The sequence below is a fragment of the Dromiciops gliroides genome, chromosome 3, assembly GCF_019393635.1.
Source record: "Dromiciops gliroides isolate mDroGli1 chromosome 3, mDroGli1.pri, whole genome shotgun sequence".
NCBI lineage: Eukaryota > Metazoa > Chordata > Mammalia > Microbiotheria > Microbiotheriidae > Dromiciops > Dromiciops gliroides.
The window spans coordinates 606,840,434-606,868,335 of record NC_057863.1 but is presented as its reverse complement, the minus strand read 5'-3'; the positions used below and the strand labels follow the sequence as shown (position 1 = coordinate 606,868,335).

The following is a 27,902-nucleotide window of genomic DNA, read 5'->3' as shown; positions in this document are numbered from 1 at the left end:
ATCCAATTTAAACTGGGCAACTCTATTCGACTGAAGTAGTTAAAACCTGGATCAAAAGAACTCACTGCCATAACAGCACTGTGCAGTTTTATTAACCATTCAAGTACAGTAGTATCTGGAAAGACCGGGACAAAGGTCGGGTTTCAAAAGTGAACAGACAGATATATTCAGCATCTAACAGTTGGAAAGAAGCATACTACAGATTCCTTTCACAAACATGTTTTCACAGAGCCAATACAGTACTAGCCATTAACCCAGCACCGAGCATACTGGAATAGAAAAGATGCAACAAGAAAAATAGCTACGTTAGAAAGACTTCAACACTTTAGAAAAGAGCAAAACACTTGCAGTTTCTCCCCCTCTGCCCCCCAAACAACATGTGTACGGTTCAGATCTACCTATGCAGCTCTACATCAGTTTCTAGAATATTTGTCAGGAGGAATAAAATAAAAGCGACACTGGCCAGTTCAGTCTTTGGATGCTCGGGAGGGGGAGGAGCCAGCTCTCAGCCAGCTAGTCAGCTCCATTTTCATCAGCAGGGTCTTTGGACTCTCTGTTCTTCCGCACCTCCTCCATGTGCTTATCCTGGAGAAAACAAGGCAGAGCAAACACACGCACACGGGCCCATGAAAGGGCCGCCAGTAGACCAGATGTCCCACACCCACCAGCCAGGCTGGACGGGGTCTTCAAGCCCTGGGTCACCAGAATGCACGCCTTCTAACACCTGAGCCTCCTCCCACCAGTGTGCAATCACAACCAAGTGACAGACTCCTTCTGTACTTTAAACTAAAACAAAACCAAAGGCTTTGCAGAGACCATATCCTGAGATGTGCCCCACAAGCTACAGATGGTCATCTACCTCCTCCTTCCATCATCCCAGTGTAGGCACACACACTTTCTACATGGGCAATTAACTCAAGGCATGTCATTAGCACCTCAAAGAGATTTCGGGCCCAGACCTACCTTCTCCCTCAAGCGCTCCAGCTTAGCAGCCATTTGTGCCTCCCGGTTCTCTTTGTTAGCTTCCATTTTGTGGGTCAGTTTTTCTTCCGCCATTTTACTGAAGTTGTTGTTTTCTTCAATTGCTTTCTGAAGCACCTCCTTCTCATGCTCCCGCTTTTCAGCTAGCTGCTTCAAGACTTCAGCTTCATGAGACTGAAAGAAAATAAGGTCCATAAACCATGAAGTCTGAAATGTGCTAGGCAAGTCAGTTAAAATGGACACAGAGTGTTTGCAAAAAAACAGAGAGGAGGTTCTTTTCAACACTTCTGAAGCCATTGGCTTAATCTTTCCTAGTAAAGAATGAGGTAAAATCTCTGTGGTTATACTTTTATTGCGTGCAAGGGGTAAATGTGGGGAACAGCCAACATTTATATCATATTATATTTATATAAAATGCACGAGTTTGGTCACAAGTGTTTTTGTCAAACTATTCCTTAAGGGAATGAATTGAAGCTAGGCTCCACAGTGATATGCCTCTAGACAGAGGGCAGTGTAATAAAAACCTGGACTCAAGATGCAGCTTTGGCTAGGTCGCCCAAGTGAGTCATTTCAACTCCTTGAGATTCTTTTTCATCTGTAAATGGACACAATTCTTGAATGATTTTTCCCATAAGGTTGTGACAATCAAATGAGAAAAATGGGAGATTGGACTAGATGACCTCTAAAGTTCCAGTCCTAAACCTATGGTCCCATTTTTAAAAAGCATTCTGGAGGGGCAGCTAGGTGGCGCAGTGGATAGAGCACCGGCCTTGGAGTCAGGAGGACCTGAGTTCAAATCAGGCCCCAGACACTTAACACTTACTAGCTGTGTGACTCTGGGCAAGTCACTTAACCTCAATTGCCTTACCAAAAAAAAAAAAAAGGCATTCTGGAATCAAGTACTAAATAAATAAAAACTAATGTAGTTTTGTGTTTTTTAAAAGGTGAAATAGGATATTGTGTTTATTGTTAAAGGCTCTGGTATTTGGCATCAATACCCAAATACTACAAAGAATGGGCTTGCTGACAACTGAAAATATTCATACATAAATTCAAGTTAGTCTCCAGCTTGGTATATAATAGGCCAGGAGCATTTTGACTCGGCTCTGCTCTAAGAGAAACATTCCACTATTTCCTTCCTAAGCCATTCCCAGCCTTAGAGCCCACAGTAGTTTAGAAGATCCAGTAGTCTGGGTGACAGCTTCTTATGCCCATTCAGCAATACATTATTAGAACTCCTATTACTACAACTACTAACTTAGATGTATGCAGCACTTAGAGATTATGAAAGCATTTTATATACATTTTCACACATCTGATCCTGTCACCTTTAGGTTACTAAAGATCACCAGTTATAACCTTAGGAAAGATGAAACCTCTCTGGGACTCATTTTCTTCATGTATAAAATGAGATGGTTGGACAGGATCACTTTTTAAGGCCCCTTCCAGCTCTAAACCTCCAATGCTAAGCAGCTGATTCAGATTTGAATATCGAAGCTCTAATTCCAAGTTTAGTCTTCTTTTTACTATTCTACAGCTGCCTTTCTAGTAGATGGTAGGCACTCATCCAGTTCTGTTACAACAGAACTGCATTATAATAGCTCATTATTACAGGGATCCATTTGTATGATGAATCAAGTTCCAACTCCCAAAATAGCACTGTTTTGTATGAGCCTGATCGACCCTGATTGGGCCACAAAGGAGAAGGCAGGTATCTCATTCCAAACCAGAATCCTAATACAGATGTTCTATAATGCTTGGTTAGTGGCACCGTACAAAGAGTAGTGGCCTACCAGTCAGGGGGCCTAGGTTCCAGCTTCAGTTCTGCTATTAACTAGGTGTATGACCTTAGGCAAGTCAGCTAACCTCTCTAAAATTATTTCCTCATCTGGAAAATGGGGGTAACATTGGTATCACACTTGCATGAGGTAGGTATCTCATGTCTGGCTGTAAGAACTAAATTAAATAATGTACCCAAAAGTTCGTGAAAAACAGAAAACCCTATGGCATGCCTATTTGTGACTTGACCAATTAAACGATGACCTTGAAAATCCCTTGGAGCTCAATTTCTCTGTTTCCAAACAGCAAAAGTCAATATCATAGGTCTGAGCTTTCCAAACACCAATTTTACACTATTCTGTGGCCATAGGCCATATACAACCATTACTTGTAGACTGATGGTCACAAAGGCAATGCAAATAATTTACTACTGGGAATTTTTGTTGAGTCATTTCAGTTGTGACCAGATACTTCATGGCCCCATTCAGGGTTTTTCTTGGCAAAGATACTGGAATGGTTTGCCATTAACTTCTCCAGCTCATTTTATAGATGAGGAAACTGAGGCAAACTGGATAAAGTGACTTGTCCAGTGTCACACAGCTAAGTGTCTGAGGCTATATTTGAACTCAGCTCTTCCTGACTCCAGCCTGGCACTCTATCCACCTAGCTGCTCCATACTACTGGGAATACACACATTCAATGCACAAATACTACTTAAAGCACATCAACTATCACTTGGTTAAATGGCAGTTTTATTGCATTATTGCAACTTTCAAAATAGGTGCTTAGCCTTCCCCTAAGAGTTGCTGAGAAAATGGAAGAAACTGGCACATTACCAAATAATTTAAGAGATGAACAAAAATTTTTGAAGTCCTTTAATTAGAGCTCTAAGTGGGTTTTGATGTGTCCGATACAAATAATAATGTTTACCTTGCGTCTTTCTTCTGCAGCTTCTAGTTTCTTCTGAATTTCTTCCAGGGAAAGATCTTTCTTCTTTGGAGGGGAAAGGGGGAATTCTGGGACTGCTTCTTTTGAACGAGGACTAAGTATCAGCTCAAATGCCTGCCCTGAGGCACGCTTCTCTAGTTCTTTCACCTGGATATCTAGACACAGGATGATGATCATGTTTCTTGAGTATTTGGGAAAAGCTGCCAATGTTCTAATTACGATCCTCTAAAACCCTCAACAATGTAAGGCACTGAATTATGATTGAGCAAATCTATGCTAGTCTCATCAAGCAATAAATTACCTAAACATCTAAGCACAAATCATTTTTGCTTTACACTACAATGAAATCCAATCCCCCCCCCCCTTCACTCTTCCCCTCCAGAATTCAGTGGGCTCTGTATTTGAGGGTTAATCCTTGTGGTCAAACCATCAATAATTGTTAGTTATTTTCATTAACAAGATATTTATTAGAAGCCCAAAACCCTACTTTGAAGGACCTTAATAACAACGTAGGTGAATTATACCCTCTTAGACCATTCAAGTGTTAGCCTGTCATTTCATTCTGTTTAAACTCCTCCCCCTACCCAAACAAAGGCAAATACATATGATTAGATGGGGCTTCCACTAAATGCCACCGTGCTTGATTTGGACCCCAGCTATTTCACTGTCAAAAATTTAAGCTTATTTTCTTCAATTTCTCTAAGTGTAGTATTACATACCAGAAGAAGCCATGGTGAATAGAAGACAAGAGACTGGCAGTGTACTCTAGACAATCCACACCGTGGAGAAAACCCTGAAAATGATTTTTTTAAAAAAGTACAAAAATCAAGCCCCATTATTTCAGTACAAAAGGTCTCAACAAACATTACTCTGGTATGAGGGAAAGAGAAAAGGGCTACTACTACCATAGCAAAATTAAAACAAGGTATCTTTAGCTACTAAGTCAGATGACCATAATCTAGGAAATACTGCAAGACCAAAAGATGATGACATAATTGTGAAAATGCCATTTTTCTAGAAGGAAATATTAGTACTGGTAACAATAGAATGCATCGATAAGAAAATAATGGAATTTACTCAACCTGAACCATTCAAAGTAGAATAATTTTTAATGTTTCTAAAGAGAACAGGGTAAAATTACACAGATACAAAAATATGTTGTCAAATGTATAAAAATGACTATCTCGCATGCCCCCCTTCCCCCCAACGGGATGAGGGCCAGCTTTAGAAGCATTGTTACAAGAAGGGCGCCCGAGGCACTCCACGTACAATTCATCTATTGTGTAGAAGAGGGATCTACCTCTGCTCTCAGTGTCAAGCCTGGGTGGAAAATGGATTGTCCATAATAGCAACCCCTAACAACGTATTCCTATTGTTTCTCGGGGACAGCAGCAGGCAGGGACTACAAGCTTGGGCAGGGGCTGCCCCTGGGGGTCAGAGAGTCTGCCCGAGGGTCAGGAAAGCATCGTCACGTCTCTGGTTCTTGGTGCCCCGGGTCCCATGGCTCTGAGAGCCCTAGCTGAGCTCTATTTGCTGCCTTCATGGGGTCAACGGGATGAGAAGGGGCTAAAAAGGTGCCAATTAACCCGGGCTGGACTATGTTGAGGGTCTAACAGCCATCCAGCCACCTGCCCCGGCGAGGGGCGTGGCCCTAGCCCCGGGAGGCCGATCTAGGCCAATCACGGGGCGTCGGGCACCCAGCCCCTGTGACCCCGCCCCTTTCCCTCCCCGCGCCTTTTCGAAATCTCCCCGAACGCTCCTCATCCCGGAGTGGGGGGGAGCGCGCGCACGTGCGCGCGCGCCCTGGAGCTTCAAGATAAAGGAGGGGGCGATGGGCGGGGCTAACGGTCCCATCCGGGGAACTCCGCCCTCCTCAGGCTTTTCACCCCCTCCCCCCACTCCCGCCAAATCCCCCACCCGGGCTCCCCGCATCGGCGGGGGGTGGGGGGCGTCCCCCAGTCAGGGTGGGGCTCCCTCCCCCCGCGGGCTGTCTGTCAACGCCCGGGCTCGGGTGGGTAGGGGGTCGCAGCCCTCGAGGGGGTGGGCGCGGCCCTGGTGGCGCCCGCACAAAGGCCAGGCGACCCGTCAGTCACGCAGTCTCGGGTCGGGGCGGGGGTCGACAGCTGACCCCGGCTTCCTCGGACAATGGGGGCCGCGCCCGCCGGGAGGAGGGTCCCCGCCCCCTATTGTCTCCTGCGGACCCGCTTCCGCGCCCCCTACAGGGCCCGGGCCCCGCCCAAGCTGCGGCCGCAGGCGCCGCATCCCCGGAGCCCCCAGTCCCACCAAGTCTCCGAGAGAGGCTCCGCCCGGCGTCAGACACAAAGCAGCGCCCGTCGGACCCCGGACCGTCACGGACCCCGACCCCGCTCCTCTCCGCGGGGATGCCATCCAGCTCGGCGTTAGCCACAGCCGGCCTCCAGCCCACCCCACCTCCCCCGCCCTCCAATGCCTCCGCCGCTGCTGCTGCTGCCGCCGCCACTACGCCAGGGCCCCGCACCCACCTGCTCGGTCCGAGCCGCCCGGCCACACTCCGAGCACCAACAGACCGGGGCGCGCACAAAAGCGCCAAACAGCGGCACGTGACCGCCCCGCGGGGCTCCGCATTGGCTGAGCTCGGCGGCACGTGCCGGCCCCCTCCCCTCCCCGCCCTGCTTTTTTCATTCTCCCCCCCCCCTCCCCGTCCTTCCCTCCCACCTCCCAGCTTGGTCTCTGCCTTACCCTCCCCGCCCTTCTTTTCATTCTCCCTTCCATCCCTCCCGTACCCTACCCACCCTTTTTTTCTCCCCCCTCCATCCTTCCCTCCCTTTTTCTCCCACTCAGCCCCTCTCCCCTCCCCTCCCTCCCTTCCCTTCTTTTCATTCTTTCCCTCCATCCTTCCCTTCCATCTTTCCCTTACTGTCCCTTTCTCCAACTCATCCCCTACCTTCCTTTCTCTTCCCTTCTAGTCATTCTCCTCCTCCATCCCTTCCTTACCTTTCCGTTCTTCTTTTCGTTCTTCCCCTTCCTTCCCTCCCTTCCTTTCTTCAGCTCAGTCCCTGCCTTCCCTTCCCCTGTTCTCCCTATACCCGTTCCTTACCCGTCTGCCCTTCTTCTCGGTCTCTCCTTCCAGGCTGCCTCCTCCCTTCTCCCCAAATTCCAGCCCTGCCCTAACTTTCCAGCCCTTTTTAGTCTTCCATCTCTCCCTTTTCCACCCTGTTCTTCTTTTCATTCTCCCCTTCCATCTTTTTTGTTTTTACCCCACCCTCCTTTCTTTGCATTGCTCCCTCTTTTCCCTTGTTTTCCTTTCTTCCCTCCAGCCCTTTTCAATTTCTCCTATTCTTCACTCCTTTAGTCTGTCCTTCCCTCCCAACCCTTCTTTTTGGTTCTTCCCTCTTCAGCAGTCCCCACCTGTTTTCATTTCTTCCTTCATCTCTCTTCCCAAATCCATCTCCTTTTTTTATCCATCTCTTCTTTAACCTCCTCACCCTTCTTTTCAATCCCTCATCTCTCCATCCTTTAAATTTTTCCTTCTTACAGCCCTCGTATACTCTCTTGACCTACTTCCATGCCTTCTCTCCCCTCTTCTCCATCTCTACCCTCTTTTTCTCTCCCTTTCCCCATCCATCTTTCCTCCTCTCTTTCTCCCCTTCATCTGCCCCCCCCCAGCAACTCAGGAAATGTTGTCCTACTATATGCATGGGTGGGGTTCAGGTGTGAGGCCAGGGCTGGGAGCAATTTCTAGTTGGAAGAGGAGAGGGGCAGATTGGGACTGAAGCTCTCTGTTCAGTCCTCAGCCAATATAAGATGTTCCCTTAGCCCTTACTCAGATGGTGCAGGGAAAAAACCCTGGGTTCAAAGTCCAAGTTCTATTTGTAACTATACCACTCACTCTGCTGTGTGTCTAAATCAAATTACTTAACCTCTCTGGGCCTCAGTTTCCTCATCTGAAGGGGAAGGGGACAGTGAACTTGATGGGCTGTGAGGTAGGGCTCTGGAGCTCTGACTTCCTCTCTCTGGCCCTTACTCAGTTTAAGCATCTGTAAAATGAGGGGTTGGACTAGATCGTCTCTAAGGTCCCTTCCAGCTCTAAATCTTATGATCCCTTCGAAATGAGGCCGTCTGGACATCTAGATTCATAAGACAGAATGTGCAGCTGGTTAGCCTTCCCGCCCTTCAGCAGCCTACCGTCAGTCACCACATCCAGCATACCCCCGCACAAGCCTGTGACAACAGCCACCGCTGACAGGCCTGACAACTCCCCCAGCAAGCCGGGGTCACTAGGATTGTCTCTTCAGAACTCAGATTCTCCTGGCCCCAGGACTGGGCAGCCCTCTTCCTCTTCTGCAGTCTGTTAAGTCAGCAGGTTACACCCCGGGGGTACCTACTTGTGATGCCGTGGAAATGAGGTCCTGCAAACAGAGGGGCAGCAGTTGTGGCTCCGGAATCTGATCCCCCTTCAGGGCTAAGAATGTCCCTCTCTCTTAGCTTTTAGGATGGAGAGACCCCATCTGTTCTGCCAAGCCATTTGCCGGATGATAGGAAAGGAGTAAATACAGCCCTAGAAAACCCATGTAACATCCGCATCTCTGTGTTGCTTTTGTTCTGAGGACATGTGCTCAGGGGATCTGAGCTGAGCTTCTTTTAAGAATCAAAACAAAAGAAACCACAAGGTCAGCCTCCCTGCCCTGGATTGGTCCTGGGTCTTCTAATCACATAAGGAGACTGAACTGACCCTGGGGATCCGCACAGGTCCAGCCACCATCTGATGGCAAAGAGACCAGAACCCAAAACTTCAGCTCAAATGTGTGGGTCCCAGGAAGAGCACCATGCACCCCACCCTCAAGCACTATTGTCACTTGTGCCCAACACTTTGAGAAAAATCAAATCGTTTCCCCCAGGGCCGTGTTCGAGAACCCCAGAACTAAGGACTGGCTTTCCAGACAGACAAAATAACCCTTCCTGAAAAGATTCCCATCGTAAGCAATCACCAGGGAGCTGAGGTGGTTAAAGGCCAATTAAGAAGCACCCTGGACAATTAAAACCTCACAGCTCCAAGGACAGACTCCTGACACAAAGGAAACAGTCAGTAGGCGCTGTTGCCTGAAATGAGCCCTGGCTGTGGGGAAATATGCTTGTGGCAGCATTTTTTTCAACAATTCACTGTTGAACGGGGTCCACCCATGCAGGGACCATGGCCAGCCACCGTTGGCCAATCTCCTTGCTTTTCTCATGGCATGTGGGCCCACCAGTAAAGGTGTAGCTCCTGAAGCCAGAAAAGACGCTCCCCTCCCAGATCAAACTTAACCACCAGGCAATGGTCACAGATATTCCCATCTGCTTGTGGGAAAGCCATAAATAATCGACCAGCCTGGGAGGAAGGGGATGCATTCTAAGATGACAGTTTGGAAGTTGAGGATGGATAGACAGTGGAGATGGATAGATAGATAGACATCTATCCATATACACACATACATGAACAGCCCAATACATGTATGCATATATTGCACGAACAGCCCAAAGAGAAAGGGACCTGGTTATCCCTTGAGCCAAATCCTCGGATTTCATTACCTGAACAGGAGGTTTGCAGTAAGATATCCACCCCCTTGGGTGTATATTTTTTAAAAAACAATAAATTGCTTCACAAAAAAATCCCACATTACCCAGCATTAATGTTGTGACAGCCCAAAAAATAAATCTTTCAAAACACTGATTATTTTAAAACACTTACACCACTCCCCTCACCTCTTTTTTTTCCCCTCCCTGAGCTGAAGTCTATTTCCATGGAAACCACAGCTAGGAACGGAGTTGCTAGAATTCATGTAGATTTTTTAATCTTTTATAATGATGCGGCTTGGCTTCTGGGTAGTTCATTAGAGGAATAGGAATTTCCTGCAGTCTTCAGGGTGGTTTGTTTTTTTTTCCTTTGTATCTTGATTCACTGCTGTGGGCTACCCTGACCCCCCCCCTTCCCCACCAAGGGTCTTCCTGGAGTGCAGTAAAGGGGGCTTTTGAAACCAGGTAATCCCTGTTCTTTCAGGGACTGTCTTTTGAATGGCACTAGAGGGTGTTAACATCTTACCAAACCCCAGAAGCTATAAGGGTCACAATTCTAACTAGGGAAAACCAGCAGAAGCCACTTGACTGGTGAACTGGACAAAAAGAGCCCCCATGAAGCCTTCTTAAAAGCATCAACAGAAAACAAAACCTCTTTCTACCAGAAGCAGCCAAGGGGTTAATACTGACATCACAAAAGCATCCAACTTCCCCAAAGAGGATGACCAGATTTACAGAGGGCCTGAAGCCTGGGGTGGGGGGACTTTTAGGGGAGAGAATGAGGAAATGGAATGGCAGAATTGGGCCCAAAATGATCTCCAGAAGCAAAAAACATGGAATTTAGCAGGGATAAATGTAAAATCCTCCATTTAGGCTCAAAAACTTAATTGTACAAGTATAAAATAGGAAAGATGCAGCTAGACCAGGGATTCTTAACTGTTTTGTGTGTGTGTGTGTGTGTGTGTGTGTGTGTGTGTGTGTGTGTGTGTGTGGCACAGACCTCTTTGGTAGGCTGGTAAAACTTCTGGTACCCTTTTCAGGATTTTTTTTTTTTGCAGGGGTGGGGGGTGGAGGGAGAGGGGCAGGGCAATGAGGGTTAAGTGACTTACTTGCCTAGGGTCACACAGCTAGTAAGTGTCAAGTGTCTGAGGCTGGATTTGAACTCAGGTCCTCCTGAATCCAGGGCCGGTGCATTATCTACTGTGCCCCCTCAGGATGTTTTTAGAAGCATAAAATAAAATGGACAAGATTTCACTGAAAACCAATTATTTTGAGATGCAGGTATTAAAACATTTTAAACAGGGGCGGCTAGGTGGCACAGTGGATAAAGCACCGGCCTTGGATTCAGGAGTACCTGAGTTCAAATCTAGCCTCAGACACTTGACTTACTAGCTGTGTGACCCTGGGCAAGTTACTTAACCCCCATTGCCCAGCAAAAAACCCAAACAAAAACAAACAAAAAAAGCCATTTTAAACAACTTCATAGATTCTAGGTTAAGGACCCCTGGGCTAGACCGAGGTTCAGGTGAAAAAAAGGTCTAGGTTTTGTGTGTGGGTGTTTTTTTTTTTTAGCAGATTCTAAACAGCATGAGTCAAACAGTAAGACCAAACAGCAAAAGGAATAATGTGATCTTAGTCTGAATTAATAATAGCATTCAGAAAAGTGAGGTTATAGCCCCTCTTGTCCTTTGCCTTTGTCAGAAAATATCTGCAGAATTGGGTCCTGTGAGGAAGGGTCCATATTTTTTATGATAAGCTAGGGCTCTTACTAGCAAGTCACTTAACCCTCATTACCCCGCCAAAAAAACAAACAAACAAACAAAACAACCGGTGGGTAAGCACATGTAACTCTCATGTCCTTCAGTGCCTAGTCATCCATGAACAGTTCCTGGGGGAAGGAAACTGTGTACATGATATGCTAGGGCTTGTCTAGAGGAGGGCCACCAGGGCATCATGGGGATCTGAAGACATGCCACAGAAAGATCAGTGTAAGGAAATGGAATACATTGTCTGAAGGGGAAAAGACTAAAGGGGAGCACATATAATCACATAACACTTAATCTGTCTTCAGATAAACGAAGGGGGACCATGTTGAAGAGGGGACATATTCTACTTGGCTTCAGAGGACAGAACTGGGACCAACTCGTACAAGTTAAAGGAAGGCTTGTTCCATATAAGGGAGAACTTTCTAATAATTTAAAGTCACCACCAAAATGGGATAAGCTGCTGTGATAAGGTAGTGGGTTCCTGATCATTGAAAACATTCAAGAAGGCGTATGAGCATTTGTCAGAAATGTCAAGGGAAATTCCTGCTTCAGGTAGAGGGCTGGACAAGATGAGCTCCAAGGGCCTTTCCAGTTGTAGTATTCTGGGGTTCCATGAATTGTTTTTGTACCTTTTCTAATGGCTAGTTGTACTAGGGCCATGTCTGTACTACAGGAGAAGTTCATAGATTCATAGAAGTTCCGTGGAATTGACAACAGATCCTGAAGATGGAATCTTAGAGCTGGAAGAGACCATGGTCTAAGAATTGTCATTGGAAGAGGCCTTAGAACACAAGATGTCAGAGCTGCGAGGGATCTTAGAACACAGGATGTCAGAGCTGGGAGGGATCTTAGAACACAGGATGTCAGAGCTGGGAGGGATCTTAGAACACAGGATGTCAGAGCTGGGAGGGATCTTAGAACACAGGGTGTCAGAGCTGGTTGGAAGGCCCTTACAACACAGGGTGTCAGAGCTGGGAAGGCCGTTAGAACACAGAATGTCAGAGTTGGGAAAAGTCTGTTCTAAGACATCCTAAGGGCATGTGGGAACTGGAAGAGCCACTATTGCACTTTGGTTCATCTTCACAAGTACAAGATGAGGAAGTTATAGTGAGACAGAAGCACCAACATCTAAAAAAGACCCCCTGGTTAGAGTGGACTCGGAAATTCAAGGTAAGTCCACCACGTTATCTGACAGCCAAAAGAAGCTTGGAGTCCCTCAGACTGCGTTAAAAGCAGCCTGTCTAGGTAAGTAACAGCCCTGCTGGGTTCCATCCAATGTAGGATGCCATCTTCAGTTCTAAACCTCACATTTTACCAAAAAAAAAAAAAATATCATAAAGCTTGAGAGTTACGAGAGAGAAGCAAACACGGTGGTTCTGTGAAGACAGGCCTTCAGACCAAGGCAGATTCTAGTCATTGTAACTCGATAAACATTTATTACACGAAGATCAGTTGGAGGAGCTGGGAATATTCAGCCTGAAGAAGGAAAGATTCAGGGGTCCTCAAGAGCTACCTTCAGGCACCTTAAGGATTGCTGTGGGGAAGAGGAATTAGAGCCAGCCCACTGGGCTCTGAAGGGCCAAACTAGAATAATAGGTGGGAGAGGCAAAGAGGCAAATGGATGGTTGATAAAAAGAAAATTACTTTGCCATCTTTGGGACTGGAGCATCTCCTCTGCAGACAAGTAGACAAGCATATTAAAATGGATGGTTTCTAGATTTTCTGCTAGCTTTAGAAGTGCTACACTCTGGGCAGCTAGGTGTCACAGTAGATAGAGCACCGGCTGTGGAGTCAGGAGGACCTGAGTTCAAATCCGGCCTCAGACACTTAACACTTACTAGCTGTGTGACCCTGGGCAAGTCACTTGACCCCAATTGCCTCACTAAAAAAAAAAAAAAAAAAAAGAAGTGCTACACTCTGGCACGATCTATCTAAGGTCCCTTTTAGCTCTAACTCTGAGATTCTGTCTCTAACATTCCACGTGCTTGTGCAAACAGTAGGCAGAAGGCCCTGAGTGTAAATCCTAGCACTGCCAAGTCCAAGTGACTGGCCAAAATGAAATGAAAGCATTGATTAGGTGCCTGTCCCGTGCCAAACACTGTGCTAAGCCCTGGAGATATGACTACTAAGGCAAGACAGTCTCTGCCCTCAGGAAACTTACATTCCAATACTGGACACAAAGTATAAAGGAGAGGTGGCTCGGGAAGGAAGTTGCCTTTTAGGAAGAAGGCCAGTGTTTCTGGGTCACAGAATACATAAGGGGAAGTAAGGTGTGAGAAGACTAGAAAGGTGACGAAAGGCTTTAGAAGCATACAAAGGATTTGATGTTTGATCCTGCAGGTAACAGGGAGGCACTGAATAAGGGGGCTGACATGATCACATCTGCATCTTAGGAAGATGAATCTGATACCTAAATGGAGGACGGCCCAGGATAGCAAGAGACGGTCACATTGACCAACCACAAAGCAACTGTAATATTCTAGGCATGAAGTAAGAAGAACTCTCACGGACATGGTGCCAAGTAGGGAAAGCATAATCAAGAGATATTGTGAAGGCAGAATAGACAGGACTTGGCAACAGATCGGATATGGAGGGATTGAGGATGTTACCCAGGTTGCAAGCCTGGTAGTGCCCTCCAAAATTTAGGAAGAGGGGAAGAGCTTTGGACATGTTGAATTTAAGAATTAGATCTGAGAATCATCAGCAGAGATGATAATTGGAGCCCTGGGAGCTGATGAGCTCACCAAGCAAATTAGCAAAGAGGGAGAAGGAAGGCCCAGGAGAAGAGGTCCCCAGAACCTCGGGAGACATCCACACTTGGTGGTCACAACCTGGATGGATATGTAGCAAAGGAAACAGAGGAGAGTCAGACAACTAAGAGGAGAACCAGGGGAGAGCATCATCTTATAAACCTAAAGGAGGAGATGGTGACCATCAGTGTCAAAGGCTGCAGAGGGGTCAAGAAGGACATAGGCTGAGAAAAGGCCATTGAATTTGGTAATGAAGAGACCACTGGTAATTCTGGAGAGAGTAGGTGCAGTTAAATGATAAAGCCAAAAGCCGAACTGCCAAAGTTCATCAGAGTGAACAGAAAGGAAGTGGAGGCTTTGTAGACCTTCTCAAGGTCTTCCTGAGGAGTTTAGGCATGCAAGGGAGAAGAGATACAAGACACTGAGTAGCAGGGAACGATGGGTCAAGTGAAAGTGAGGGTTCTGCATCCTCCCGGAAAAAGCCAGGCACCCACCCAGCCAAAGACATCAGCCAAAGACATCAGCCAAGCCAGAAGCTGGAGGCAGTGATGACTGTGGCCAAGTAGAAAGATCCCATTCCACCCAAGTGCAGCAGAGCCCAGTGAAACAGAAAAGATATCAAGGGCCTTGGGGGGCTGGAGATGGAATTTCCCCCTCTGCCCAGATTTCTCATGTGGGGGTGGGGGACTCCGCAACCTTGATCTTTAGACTTGTTCATCCCCCCCCCACTAACACTGGGGAGAATGGGCCCGAGAGAATGGGGGGAGAAGGGAGCAATGCTCTAATGTAAATGGTGCTACTCCTGTAAATGCCTTTGCTGTCAACTAAGCATGTCCTCTAGCTGTCTGCTGGAAGGTGAGCACGCCAGGAGGCCCTTGTTTTAGGAGTCTGGACACATAGTGCCCTGATCCAGGAGCAGCTATTTCTGGGAACCCAACATGTGAATTCGAGTTGGGGAGGGCAGGAGTGGTTAATCCAGAGAGCTCACAAACAATCACAGTGATCCCATTTATCCAGCTCAAGTACTCTTCTCAGAACAACCAAGTCTTGTTATCCCTGTTTTGTAAATAAGGACACTGAAGGTCAGGGAAGTGGGGGTGACTGGTTCACGGTCACACAGCTAGTAAGCCCCGACCTGAGGGCAGACCCAGGTTTTCAGATTCCAAGGTTGGACTCTTTCCCTGGAAGCCCTCTATTAAAAAAAAAAAAAAATGGGGATGGCTAGGTGGTGCAGTGGATGGAGCACCGGCCCTGGAGTCAAGAGTACCTGAGTTCGGATTCAGCCTCAGACACTTGGCACTTGCTGGCTGTGTGACCCTGGGCAGGTCACTTGACCCCAATTGCCTCACTAAGAAAAAAAAAATAGAGCAATCTATTAAAAACAAATGTGAAAATATATACAATGTCCATTGACCTCTATCTCTGCAAAGGAGGCAAGGGAGGTATCTTCTCAGACTTCTTTGTCTATACTTGTTTCTGGCAATTTTGCATCAATTATTTAGTCCCTTCTCCCCTCCTCCCCTCCATTCTCCCTTTCCCTCTCCTCTCCTCTCTTCTCCTCCCCTCCCTGTCCCCTCCCCTCCCTTCTTCCCTCCCCTTCCCTCCCTTCCCCTCCCCTTTCCTCCCCTCTCTTCTTCTCTCCCCTTCCTTCTCTTCCCCTCCTCTATCCTCCCTCCTCCCCTGTCCCCTCCCCTCTTCTCTTCCCTCCCCTTCCTTCCCCTCCCCTCCCCCCTCCCCTCTCCTCCCCTCTCCCCTCCCTTCTCTTTTTCTCTCTCCTCCCCTCTCCTCCCCCTCCCCTCTCCTCCCTTCTCTTCTCCCCTCTCCCCTTCCCTCTCCTCCCCTCCCCTCCGCTCCTCTCCTCTGTCCTCTCTTTTCCTTTCTTCTCCATTTAGTCTCCCCATCTTGCCTAGAAGCCCTCTCCTTTTAAAGCAATCTCAAGAGCCAGAGAGGTGATAGTGGAGCTCATGTCCCGCAGGGAGCTGAATTAGAAACCTTTCACAAATATGAATGTACCGGGTCCATGCTTTTTTTCTGCAGGAATCCATAGCATCAAGGCAGGCCTTGGCTTTTCTATTAATAATCTGAAACTGAAACTGCTAATTATCTTTATAATGAGCTACATTCTATAATCAGATGGCATGTATGAGTCTGTGTTTGCGAGTTGGAGAGCTCCCCAGCAGAACCTGGGAGTGTTCAAGCTAGAAGAGGCCTTAGAATATGGAGTGATAGAGATGAGAAAACTTGGCTGACAGGTCAGAAGCATCCCTAGAGAGTGGAACAGCTGGAAGAGAAGAGACCCCAGAGCATAGGCTCTTAACCTGGGATGGGTAGATTTCAGAAGGTCAGTGATCTCTGATGGGCAAAAAAAGACATCTTTCTTTTCACTGGCATCTACTTCCTTCAATTATGAATGCAGGGGCAGCTAGGTGGTGCAGTGGATAGAGCACCGGCCCTGGAGCCAGGAGGACCTGAGTTCAAATCTGACCTCAGACATTTACCACTTACTAGCTGTGTGACCCTGGGCAAGTCACTTAACCCCAATTGCCTCACCCCAAAAAATTAAATTAAATTTTAAAAAATTATGGTGGGGCAGCTAGGTGGCGCAGTGGATAGAGCACCGGCCCTGGAGTCAGGAGTACCTGGGTTCAAATCCGGCCTCAGACACTTAACACTTACTAGCTGTGTGACCCTGGACAAGTCACTTAACCCCAATTGTCTCACTAAAAAAAAAAAAATTATGAATGCAGGTCCATCATACTGAGCAGAGTACTATGGACTTTGGCAGACTGCTGAAGGGGTCCATGATACAAACGAGGTTTATACCCCTTGTCCTAGAAAACAGAATATCAGACCTGGAAGGGACCTTAGAAATCTCTAATCCAATCCCTTCATTCGACAGAAAAGGAAACTAGGGAAAGTGAGTGGTCCAAGATCACACAGCTAATGAATCACAGAACTGAGATTGGGCTCCTGAGTCCCAGTCCCCTATCTACCTGACCACACTATCCTGCTTCTCTGGTCCTGTAATATTCCTCTCTTTTTTGGGAGGCAATCAGGGATTAGTGACTTTCCCAGGGTCACAGGGCTAATCAGTGTCTGAGGCTGGATTTGAACTCAGATCCTCTTGACTCCAGTGCTGGTGCTCTAGCCACTATGACACCTACCTGCCCCAATGTTCCTCTTAATGTGAAGATTGTAGTGTATTTGCTTCTTATTTTGCATTGCTAGAGTTGGGGAAGAGAAGGGAGAATGGAAACAGTGGGTATGTAAGACTCACCCTTCAGTGGGTTTGCCTGGGGGGCTTCAAATGTGGCTAGATGTTTAATTTTGCATCTAAGATTCCACATTAACCAGCCTTCTCAGGGAAAAGAAGATGTCTCTCCTTGCTGTCTTGCAGAAGGCCGCTATCTGTGTGGGTGGGACGTTGCATATGATGTCAGATTTTTTTTTCAATGTATTGATCAGTTTTTTCTCTTCCTCTTTTTCTTTAAAAATTATTTGTTATAAGGGAGAGGGAGGGATACAGGCGGAAATTTAGGTGATATAAAAACAAAAGCTCTCAATATGATAGATATTAAAAAAAAAAACAAGCTTGCCCTTGCTAGCTTAAAAATGGGGGACACATCTAATCTCTATTCAACCATGAAGACCCCCATGAGATTGTGTTGTGGAAAAAGCACTCAGTCAGGACTCAGGAGACCAGGGGTCCAGGGGTCTAGCCCCAGCTCTGTCACCAACTAGCTGTATCACTTTGAAGTGATGAGGGGCCTCATCTGGAACATGTTAATAATGCCTGTTCTTCCTCGATCACAGGCAAAGAAGCCAACACATGTGAGAAGCCAGGGGTCAAGGATGGCCTTTCTAGCAGAAGACCTTCTGTGCATGGTCCCCTTTAGATAAACGGCTTTTAATAGCTTCAGCCTAAGCCCGACGTGGTTTTAGCGATCATGACCATGACGACTGCCCGGGGAAGCTGGAATGAAGGCAGGCCTGGCCAGACACATTTCAAGGAAGGCCAAGTATCACTGAATCACAGATTTAGAGTTCATTAAGTTTAACATTCATGGAGTACAACCTCATTTTTCTGAGGAGGAAGCTGAAGCCTAGAGAGGAGAAATGATTTGCTCAGTGTCACATAGGAAGATGAAGAGCTGGGATTCTGTGAAGCAGGAGCCTGGGTCCTTCATGAAGGGCATCAGAGCAATGAGGGGAAGGCCCTAGACAGGACACTCAGAACAACAGGCTGTTGTCATCTTGGGGATGTGAGAACAGTGGCAAGGCACGTGTTAAAGGTGCGCAAGGAGAGGTGAAGGAAAGGCACAGAAGACACAAGGACCACCCTAGATTTAGAAGAGATCATAGGGTCATAGATCTAGAAGTAGAATGGGCAGCAAGGTGGCACAGTGGATAGAGTGCTGGCCCTGGAGTCAGGAAGACCTGAGTTCAAATCTGGCTTCAGACACTTAGTAGCTGTGTGACCCTGGGCAAGTCACTTAACTCTGTTTGCCTCAATTTCCTTGTTTCTAAAATGAACCAGAGAAGAAAATGGCAAACCATTACAGTATCTTAGCCAGGAAGACAACAAATGGGGTCGTGAAGAGTCGAACACAACTCCAACAACAACAACAACAAAAGGGGCATCAGGTATTATCTAATCCAACCTCCTTATTTATAGAGGACATACTCTCAGAGAAGAGAAGGGACTTGCTCACTCTTATACAGAAAACGGAGATAATAATCCTTGTGCTACCAACCTCATGGGAACATTGGCGAATCAAATGATCATGTCTGTGCCTTGTCTGTAGCTTGTTGTTTGCAAGTTGTCTCTCCCCCCATATTCTGTGAGCTCCTAGGGGCAGGGGCTGTCTTGCCTTTCTTTGTAATCCCAGTGCTTAACACAGTAGGTGCTTAATGCTTGTTGGCTGTGAAAGCCTTTGAGACCATCAATCTTTCAAAACTCCAAAGGCTCTGTGATCTTATCCATGTGGCTCCCTCCTCCAGTGGGGCAGATCACAACACAGCCATTTTACTCATCCTGTGTCATTACCAGGCATGTCTACCTATTGAAGACCTAGCCAATGTGTGGGAGACGTTCCTCTGGATCTTTTAAATTTCTACAAATACCACCGCGACATGAAGACCGTCCACTCAAGCCTTCACTCTTGCTATAGGAGTAGCTCCCGTCCCTATTCTATCATACTTCTTTGATGATATTTTTATATCCCTTCTTGCACACAAGTTATCATTAGTAATTTGGTGCAGCCTACTTATGTCTGCCATATTTGTTTCTATTACCCTTTGGGCCACCTGCAATTTTTTTCTCATGACCAAAAAATGCTATAAAAATGTCATCTAATATTGTTTTAGTAAGCACTCACATTTATGGTATGAATGAATGAATGAAAAGTGAATTACAGCTTTATTGGTGACACTGAGGATAAATGGGGTTGGGGATACATATAAGACAGAGATGGAGGGATTGTTTGAAAAGCCCAAATACGATAATAACACAAAGTGAACGTTCAATAAATAATTGTTGGGGGCAGCTAGGTGGTGCAGTGGATAGAGCACTGGCCCTAGAGTCAGGAGGACCTGAGTTCAAATCTGGCCTCAGACACTTGACATTTACTAGCTGTGTGACCTTGGGCAAGTCACTTAATCCCAATTGCCTCACCAAAAAAAAAAAATTTAAATAAAGAATAAATAATTGTTGAATGAAGGAACAACTCCACCATGATTAAAGAAGAATGAAATTCTACTTTCTAGGTTATCATGTTTCTGGAAGTAGGGGAGAAAGGGAAAATCAAAGCCTGAATACATTTTTTCCACTGAAAACTACCTATCTCTTATACACAAATCTTTTTTCTTAGTCAAAAAAGGATATTATGAAGTGGAAAAAGCACCAGCCTAGGATTTTGGAGACCAAGTTTCTATTCCCTCCATTGCCATTAACTAATTGTGTGATTTGGGGACAAATCTCTTTCCATCTAGTCCTCAGTATCCTCCTCTATGTAAATGAAGGGACTGGTCTATTCAGTCATTTTTTGGTTGTGTCCTACTCTTTGTGATCCCAATTTGGGGTTTTCTTGGCAGAAATCCTAGAGCAGTTTACCATTTCTTTCTCCAGATCATTTTACATTTGTGGAAACTGAGGCAAATAGGGTTAAGTGGCTTGCTCGGGGTCACAGACACAGTGTCTGTGATTGGACTAGATGATCACTAAGTGCCCTTCCATCTTGAATATGTTATGATGTCTCAGGAACACTTGGGGGTTTGGGAGAGTGTTTTAAGCACTCAGTTTACGTATTAAGCATTGACCCCAAATTCCATCCATTCAGTCCTACTTTTTGCTTGACACCAAAACAGCATAGATTCACTGAGCGTCAGGACAGATCCTCCCTTGCTCACCATTTCCATCACCACCTAATTCCCAATTCAGGAAAAAATAAAATTAAAATTAAACTAAAGAAAATTATCATCTCCTTTGGTCCTTATAGCAACCCTGGGAGGTAGGTTCTACTATTATCCCCATTTCGCAGATGGGGAAACTGAGGTAAATAGAAGTTAAGTGACTTGCTCAGGGTCACACAGCTTGGATGATTCTGTATTTAAATCTCAGGTCTTCCTATCTCCAGGCCTAGTGCTGTATCTATTGTGCCACTAACTGACATTATGATTTTATGAGTAACAAAATGTAGTAGGAAGAACAGTGGCCTTTGAGTCAAGAGATCTGGGTTCTGAAATAACCTCCCTCATTTGCAAAACCACTTAGGTGACTGTAGGAATCTCTGAATTATAAAATCTACTATTTGGAAGGGACCTCAGAGGACTTCCAGTCCACCATAAACAAGAATCTCTTATGGTCATCCAGCTTTTGCTTGAAGGCCTCCATTGACTGAGAACCCATTTTCCTTTTGGACAGTACTAATTATCAGGAAGTTCCTCCTGACTTTATATATAAATTGGCCTCAATGCATCTTCTATCCATTGTTCCTATTTCTGCCTTATAAAGTCAAGAGGAACAAATCTAATGGTTCCCCTGAAAAAGACCTTCAGATACCTTCTTATTTCCCATTAGGTCTTCTCTTCTTCAGGTTAACTATCCCCAATTCTGAGTCCAGCACTCATAATGCTTGTTCTCAAGGGCCTTCACCAATCTGCCTGTCCTCCCTGGTTGTTGTCAAGCTGATTAATATCCTTCTTAAAAACGTGGCACCCAGGGGAAGCTAGGTGGTGCAGTGGATAGAGCACCGGCCCTGGAGTCAGGAGTACCTGAGTTCAAATCTGGCCTCAGACACTTGACACTTACTAGCTGTGTGACCCTGGGCAAGTCACTTAACCCCCATTGCCCTGCAAAAAAAAAAAGAAAGAAAGAAAGAAAAAAAATGTGGCACCCAGAATATAACACTCTAGATGGGATCTGAACAGGGCAGAGTACGGTGGAGTCTAGCCCTGCTTACTTATACTGGTATTCCCAGACCTTAGCATAATGCTTGGTATTTAGTAAGCTCATAATTGACCCACTGACTGACTCTTGAATCTCTTGCTCCCCTGTTCTACTGATGCTCTCAGTCGGCCAAAACCCAATCCTGGATTACTCCCACCATCTAACTCCTCTTACTCCTACTGACCAACTGCTGAAGAAAATCCCAGCTGACACCGACTGGATGCACCACAAAGTCATACCATCTGATCCCAACTGGGCCCTCAGTGCAACAAAGCAATTGTTTTACCCCTTTCTAATTAATATTCTATCCTCCTCTTCACAGTGACTGTTCTACACCTTCTGTTCTCTCCTCAAGCCTCCAATACAATTGCACCTCCCAGCCGTGAGAATCTTGCTTCTTACTTACCTAAGAAAAAAAGAGGTTATTTGTCCTGAGCTCCCTTTTCTTTCCTATTATCACCTTCTCCCCTCCCCCATCTCATTCCCTTCTCTGATTCCCTTCTCACCACCAAGGATACCCCTTCTGCTTGCACCCTTGATCCCATCCTCTTCCATATTTTCCAGCATTTCGCTTCCACAAGCATCCTCTCTCCCTCCTTTATCTTCAATCGCTCTCTATTTACTGGTTTTTTCTTGCTACTTGTAAAGGTGCTCAAGTCACTGTCCTGCTTAAAAACCCCTCATTAAGCCCTACCCCCTTCAAGTTGTTATCCCATATTTTCTCCCCTTTTCAGCCAATCTAGATAAAGCCATCTACACTCACTGCCTCTACATTTTCTTCTTTTTTAAAATCTTAATATTATTTTATTTTTCCAGTTACATGTAAAAATCATTTTCAACATTCATTTCCAACATTTTCCCCAACCTCTCTTCCTTCCCCCTCTCCAAGACAGCAAGCAATCTGATATAGGTTATATATGTACAATCATGTTAAACCTATTTCCACATTAGTCATGTTGTGAAAGAATAATAAAGACAAAAGGGAAAAAACACAAGAAAGAAAAAAAAACAATACAAGTGAAAAGACTATGCTTCCATCTGCATTCAGACTCCATAGTTCTTTCCCTGGATGAGGAACATTTTCCATCATGAGTCTTTTGGAATTTCTTGGATCATTGCATTGTTGAGAAGAGCTAAGCCTATCATAATTAATCATTGAAAAATGCTGCTGTTACTGTGTACAATGTTCTCCTGGTCCTGCTCACTTCACTCAGCATCAGTCCACTTAAGTCTTTCCAGGTTTTTCTGAAATCTACTTGTTCTTCATTTCTTACAGCACAATAGCATTCCATTACAATCATATACCACAGCTTGTTCAGCTATTCCCCAATTGATGGGCATCCCCTTAATTTCCAATTCTTTGCCACTACAAAGAGAGCTGCTGGAGGCAGCTAGGTGGCGCAGTGGATAAAGCACTGGCCTTGGATTCAGGAGGACCTGAGTTCAAATCCAGCCTCAGACACTTGACACTTAACTAGCTGTGTGACTGTGGGCAAGTCACTTAACCCTCATTGCCCTGCAAACAAAAACAAAACAACAAAACCAAAAACAAAGAGAGCTGCTATAAATATTTTTGTATATTGAATCCTTTTCCCTTTTTTATGATCTCTTTGAGATATAGACCTAGTAGTGGTATTGCTGGGCCAAAGGGTATTATAGCCCCTTTAGCCATTTTATAGTCCTTTGGGCATAGTTCCAAATTGCTTTCCAGAATAGTTGGATCAGTTCACAATTCCACCAACAATGCATTACTGTTCTAGTTTTCCCACACCTTCTCCAATATTACAACTGTTCTTACTTGCTTCTTGACCCTTTACAACCTGACTTTCAGGGTCGTCACTCAACAGAAACTGCTCCCTCCAAAGTTACCAGTGTTGACTTAACTATCACATCTGACAGTCTTCTTTTAGTCTTTAGTCTTCTTTTTGACACTTCTTTTTGCTTTCTCTATGGGTTTTCATAACATTTTTCTCTCTTTACCTCTTACCCATCTGCCTGTTCCTTCTCTGGATCATCATCCTTATCAGACCCTCTTTGGGGGTGCCCCAAAGCTTCATGGTGAGTACTCTCTCTGACTCCCCCCATGCCTGTTCTCCCTCTTTTCTCTCTGTATTTCTCCTCTCTGTCTTTCCTCTCCTTTTTCTCTTTCTCTCTCCATCTCTCTTTCATAAGCTTACATGGATTTAATTAGCACCTCTATGCTTTATGGCTCTCAGATCTATGATTCCAATTCTAGTCTCTCTCTCTCTCTCTCTCTCTCTCTCTCTCTCTCTCCAGTGATTTATTTGATTCCTTTTTTCTTTTCTTTTTTTTTGGGGGGGGCAGGGCAATGAGGGTTAAGTGACTTGCCCAGGGTCACACAGCTAGTAAGTGTAAGGATTTGAACTCAGGTCCTCCTGAATCCAGGGCCGGTGCTTTATCCACTGTGCCACCTAGCTTCTCCCCCAGTAATTTATTAATGACTGCCTACTGGACATTTCAAACTAGATTCCCATGGGCATCTTGGATTCATGTCCAAAGCAGAATTTATTATTTCTGTCTTTCCTCCACCCTGCCATCCCCCTCTCTCCCAGCCAACCTACTCCTCTTCCAAAATTTCAGGAAACCAATGTCCTTTTAGTCACCCTGGGTTCATGGCTTTGGTGTCATCCTCATTTCCACTCACCTTGGAGAGCAATGGGAAGAATTAGCAAAAGGCTGGTTCAGGCTGGATGTCTGGAAATGCTTCCTAACAAAGCTATGTGCAAAAGAAGAATGGGCTGTCATAGGAGGTGAGGGGGGCCTTCTTCCCTCATTGAAGTGGTCTTCAAGCAAAGGCTAGATGACCCCCCCTTTTTTATAAGTAGAAGAGAGCTCCCTTTTCTTATTCAGGACTTTGAAGTCCTTAACATCTCTGAGATTCTGTGATTTGGGAATCACAGAGTCAGAATTCGAACCTAGGTTTTGGGATTCCAAACCTCTTGCACCATGCTTTGGAATCTGATTTGTCAAACGGAGAGATTTGAGAGCTGCATCCCTCTTAAAGGGCAACCCTCATTTATTTGGTTTTGTCCTCTGCTTTCTACAGTAGTAGTGAAGCTAACAAGGTTGGCTTCATTAGAGGGAGCCCACGATGTGGTACCCTGGAAAGAACAATGGATTTAGAGCCTGAAGACTCAAATTGTAAATCTGGTCTTTACTGTTTTATTGTCTCTATGACCTTGAGTGTGTTAATTAATCTCTCCAGGCCTCAGTTTCCTTAGCTATGAAATGAAAGGGTCATAGATCGCAGATTTACAGGAGGATGGACCTTAGAAATCACTTAACCTTTAGCCCCTCGTTTTACAGATGAGTCCCAACGCCCCTTTCAGCTCTAAAACCCCCTATGCTGCCTACCACTTTTCCTAGCCCGAGCCTCTCCGTTTCTGACAGGCAGAATGTATTTTTCCCCTCTAACAAACATTTAATCTCTCAGTGCGTAATCAAATCATCTATCCCCCTGACAATGTTTCTATATTTAATTGTTTGATCCTGGGTAGCTATCGCTGGCCGTTGTTAACCACTAGATAGCTATTTCTGAATCCCAGTTCCACAGTCAGCCTGTTTACCCTCAGCTCTTCTTATATCAGGATTGAGAATTTTCACCTGAACGCTAAAAGAAAACCTCCTAAAATAAAAGCTTCAGCCTCTGTCATCTCGCAGGGGCTGAAAGAGCATCCGAGGGAGAATCGGGGGCCCATACTCTGACACTGGCCTTTTTATTTATTTCCTGTGTGCCCTGGGGCAAGATACTTCCCCCTCTGGGCCTTGGTTTTCCCCTCTTTAAAAACAAAGATATGGGATGAGATGGCATCTAATAATTCTGGCGTCCTATGTGCCACAATTCTATGCTGCAAAGGTTCCTTCCATTCTCTCTTCTAAAGCCTCTTTGCGATCATGATCACAGCCCATGTTCGGTTCTACCGTTCTAGGCTCCAATATTTTATGTCATAAAGATCCCAGGGGCACTAACGTTCTGTGTCAGCCTTCTCTTCTGTCTTTCTCCGGCTCTCACCTTAATACTAGCCTCCTGTTTTCTTATGTAACGACATTCTGCTCACACCCAAAGCAGAGGAACTCAACCAGCCAAAACAGCAGTGGCCCCATTTCTCATTTTACCAAAGGCGACGAAATGGAGACGCCGGCTCCACCTTTCTGAGGCTCTGATGAGAAAGAGGATCCAGGCAGCGACCTGAATGCCGGGCCACCAGACCGCCTTCCATTGAGAGACAGAATGCAAAGGAGGGATGGAAGCAGAAAGGCTGCTTCAGCTCCGGCTCTGGGGAGGAGGAGGGGGCTCTGGGGGGGGGCTGTGTGTCAGGCAGGGTCTCCGGCGATATCAGCAGAGGATCCTTCGTCGGAAGGAACAATAAAGCCTGTCATTTATGGAAGGTTGGCTCCGGAGCCTGGAAACAGAGTGTCTAGAGACTAGACAAAGCTGCTCAGCTCCCTGATGCAGCCCCTGCCTGGGTCTGCTCTGAGAAAGGGCCCAGACAGAGCTCTGGGCCAAACTGGCCTTCGGTGGCTGCATTTTAAGCACCTCCACTCCAAGGTGGGATCTTGGCCATTCTGACAGGGCTGGGGAATGGGTGGTTCTCGTAGTCCAAGGCAAGTAGACTCTAGGAGAGGGGCCCTGCCAGCAGCCATTGCCACCTTAAGGACCAAGAAGAGGAGAGAAAGCTTCTGCTTCTTCTATCCCCACTCCCCCCACCCCTTTTTTGCAGCTGCTGCCTGTCTGTATCCATGGTAACTGGGGCAAGGGCCTGATCTACCCAGGTTGGAGACGGGTGTTGTAGTCAAAAGAGCCCTGGGATTTGGAATTGGAGGACCTGGGTTCAAATCCCAGCCCTGCTATGAATGACCCAGGGCAAGACGCTTCACCTCACCGGGTCTCAGTTTCCCTCTTTGTAAAATAAAAGGGTTGGACTAGATGGTCCTTTCAGCTCCAAGTACCGTGATCCTACCTACTTAAAATAAGGGAATAGACTGGTCCTGCTGGAGTGGGGGAGGAGGTAATGTGCAGGAGTAGTAGAGGAGAGGCCTGAGCCAAGAGAAAAACAAAAAAAAACAAAACACCTCTCCATCGGCTCCCTAAACGCTACCTTCTAAGGAAGGGGAAAATCAAGCCAACTCCCCCCACCCCAGCCCATTTTGCTCTATAATCGTAAGACAATTCACATTCCAAACGCACCCCCTCGTTATACACTCTCCAGCTGCTGTTCGAGGCTCCAAGCAAGATTTTCCAGAGCAGATGGCAAAGGGAGATCTATTGTGGAGTGGTCCCCTTACAGTAGCCTCTGTCCTTGGCGGGGAGAGTAATTCCCAGGCCTTCTCAGCTCTGTGCTTTGCCAGTTTGGATACCTTAAGAGGGACCCCTTACTTGCACCCATCTGGTTTGCTAACCCGGGGGGCAAGAGCTTCAAAGTCCTTTCTCTCTCCCACCCCACCCATCAGCAGAAGACAATTAAGATTTAGAAGAGGTATGGGCAGAGAGGAGTTTCCTCCCACTTGGAAACTGGGTCAAGGGAAGAAGACCTCTTGAGATGAGAGGATATAGGGTATTCTTGAAAACTGGAGAGAACTACGAGCAGCTCTCGCATACATATGTAATATTTTGTATCAGAGTTATTTGCAAACGCATTATAACCAAATGGAATTTAAGCTCTTTGAAGGAAGAGGCTGTTTTGTCTGTATCCAGCACATAGCACAGTGCCCGGAACATCATAGGCATTTAATAAATGCTTGAATATATTATTCACACACACACACACACACACACACACACACACACACTAAACTGTAAGCAACTTGAGGCCAGGGACTAGTACTTACTTGTCACCTTTGTGTCTCTGCTCCCTCTCCTCCCCCTTAATAAATGTTTGTTGAATTGGAAGACCTAAGAGGTCACTAAAGCAAAACCACACTGGCTGAATGTTCAATGTTCCAGGGGGCCTACCCTGTGGAGAAGTCAGAAATACAGAGGGAGTTTCTTGCCAGGGTTAGTCTATCCTTGAGGGCATTTGGGTCTGGGCCCAAGGGGAACCCATTGTGCTTTCAGTAATTGGGACTGGTGGAAGCCAAAACCACGGGTCCAGTTTCTGTTGGTATAACCCAATCAGAGGAAAAACTCACTCCCAGAGTCTGGTGTACCCTGGGGAGAAGTAGGGATAGTTCACTGAACCCTGTCTCCGCTGCTGAGAAGAAAACAATTAACTCACTTCAAAGCTCCCATCCTCCTGAGGGAGAGACATGGTGCCACCTTCCTACGTCTCGGGCTAGAGGAGTCCCAATGGAAATCTTTATATTTCTGGCTCTCTGTGACACTGGGGAGGATAGCGTCTACCTCGCCAGGCTGCTGTGAGGACCAAATGAGATCATCTGGGTAAAATGCTTATCAGAATGCCTGGCACATAGCAGGTGGCATATAAATGCTTGTTCCTTTCCTCTCACCTCCCCAACCCCTCTAGGCCTCAGTTTCCCCCAAGCTCCTTGTAGAATGGGGATAATACCTCTTCCTCACTGCCTTATTACATTCTACTTTAGGTGAGGTCTGAGGCAATGGGGATTCTCAGTACAAGAGCTTTAGAAGGGACTTCAGAGATCTGGGAAGAAACTGAGATCTGAGAAAGGGAAGTGCTTTGCTTAAGGTGACAGTAGGAAAGGAAAACTCCACCATGGTGA

At 46.0% G+C, this 27,902-nt stretch overlaps 2 protein-coding genes across 4 annotated transcripts; one reads left to right on the top strand and one right to left on the bottom strand.

Moving 5' to 3' along the window:
* Nucleotides 1-70: 70 nt before the first annotated feature.
* Nucleotides 71-6,705, bottom strand: STMN1 (stathmin 1). Of its 3 annotated transcripts, none has more exons than XM_043997519.1 (5): nucleotides 6,682-6,705; nucleotides 4,428-4,501; nucleotides 3,691-3,863; nucleotides 964-1,155; nucleotides 71-585 (listed from the first exon to the last, which is right to left on the bottom strand). In XM_043997519.1, the coding sequence occupies exons 2-5, from the start codon at nucleotides 4,438-4,440 to the stop codon at nucleotides 514-516; spliced, it is 450 nt and encodes a 149-aa protein (XP_043853454.1). In that variant the 5' UTR covers nucleotides 4,441-4,501; nucleotides 6,682-6,705; the 3' UTR covers nucleotides 71-513. The 3 variants fall into 3 exon arrangements, with proteins under 3 accessions (XP_043853454.1, XP_043853453.1, XP_043853455.1); XM_043997518.1 differs by lacking the exon at nucleotides 6,682-6,705 and adding an exon at nucleotides 6,210-6,296; XM_043997520.1 differs by lacking the exon at nucleotides 6,682-6,705 and adding an exon at nucleotides 5,992-6,014.
* LOC122748139 (arf-GAP with GTPase, ANK repeat and PH domain-containing protein 2-like) lies at nucleotides 5,540-8,042 on the top strand. The gene is made up of 3 exons (XM_043993838.1): nucleotides 5,540-5,672; nucleotides 5,728-6,331; nucleotides 7,865-8,042. The coding sequence occupies exons 1-3, from the start codon at nucleotides 5,540-5,542 to the stop codon at nucleotides 8,040-8,042; spliced, it is 915 nt and encodes a 304-aa protein (XP_043849773.1).
* Nucleotides 8,043-27,902: the final 19,860 nt, after the last annotated feature.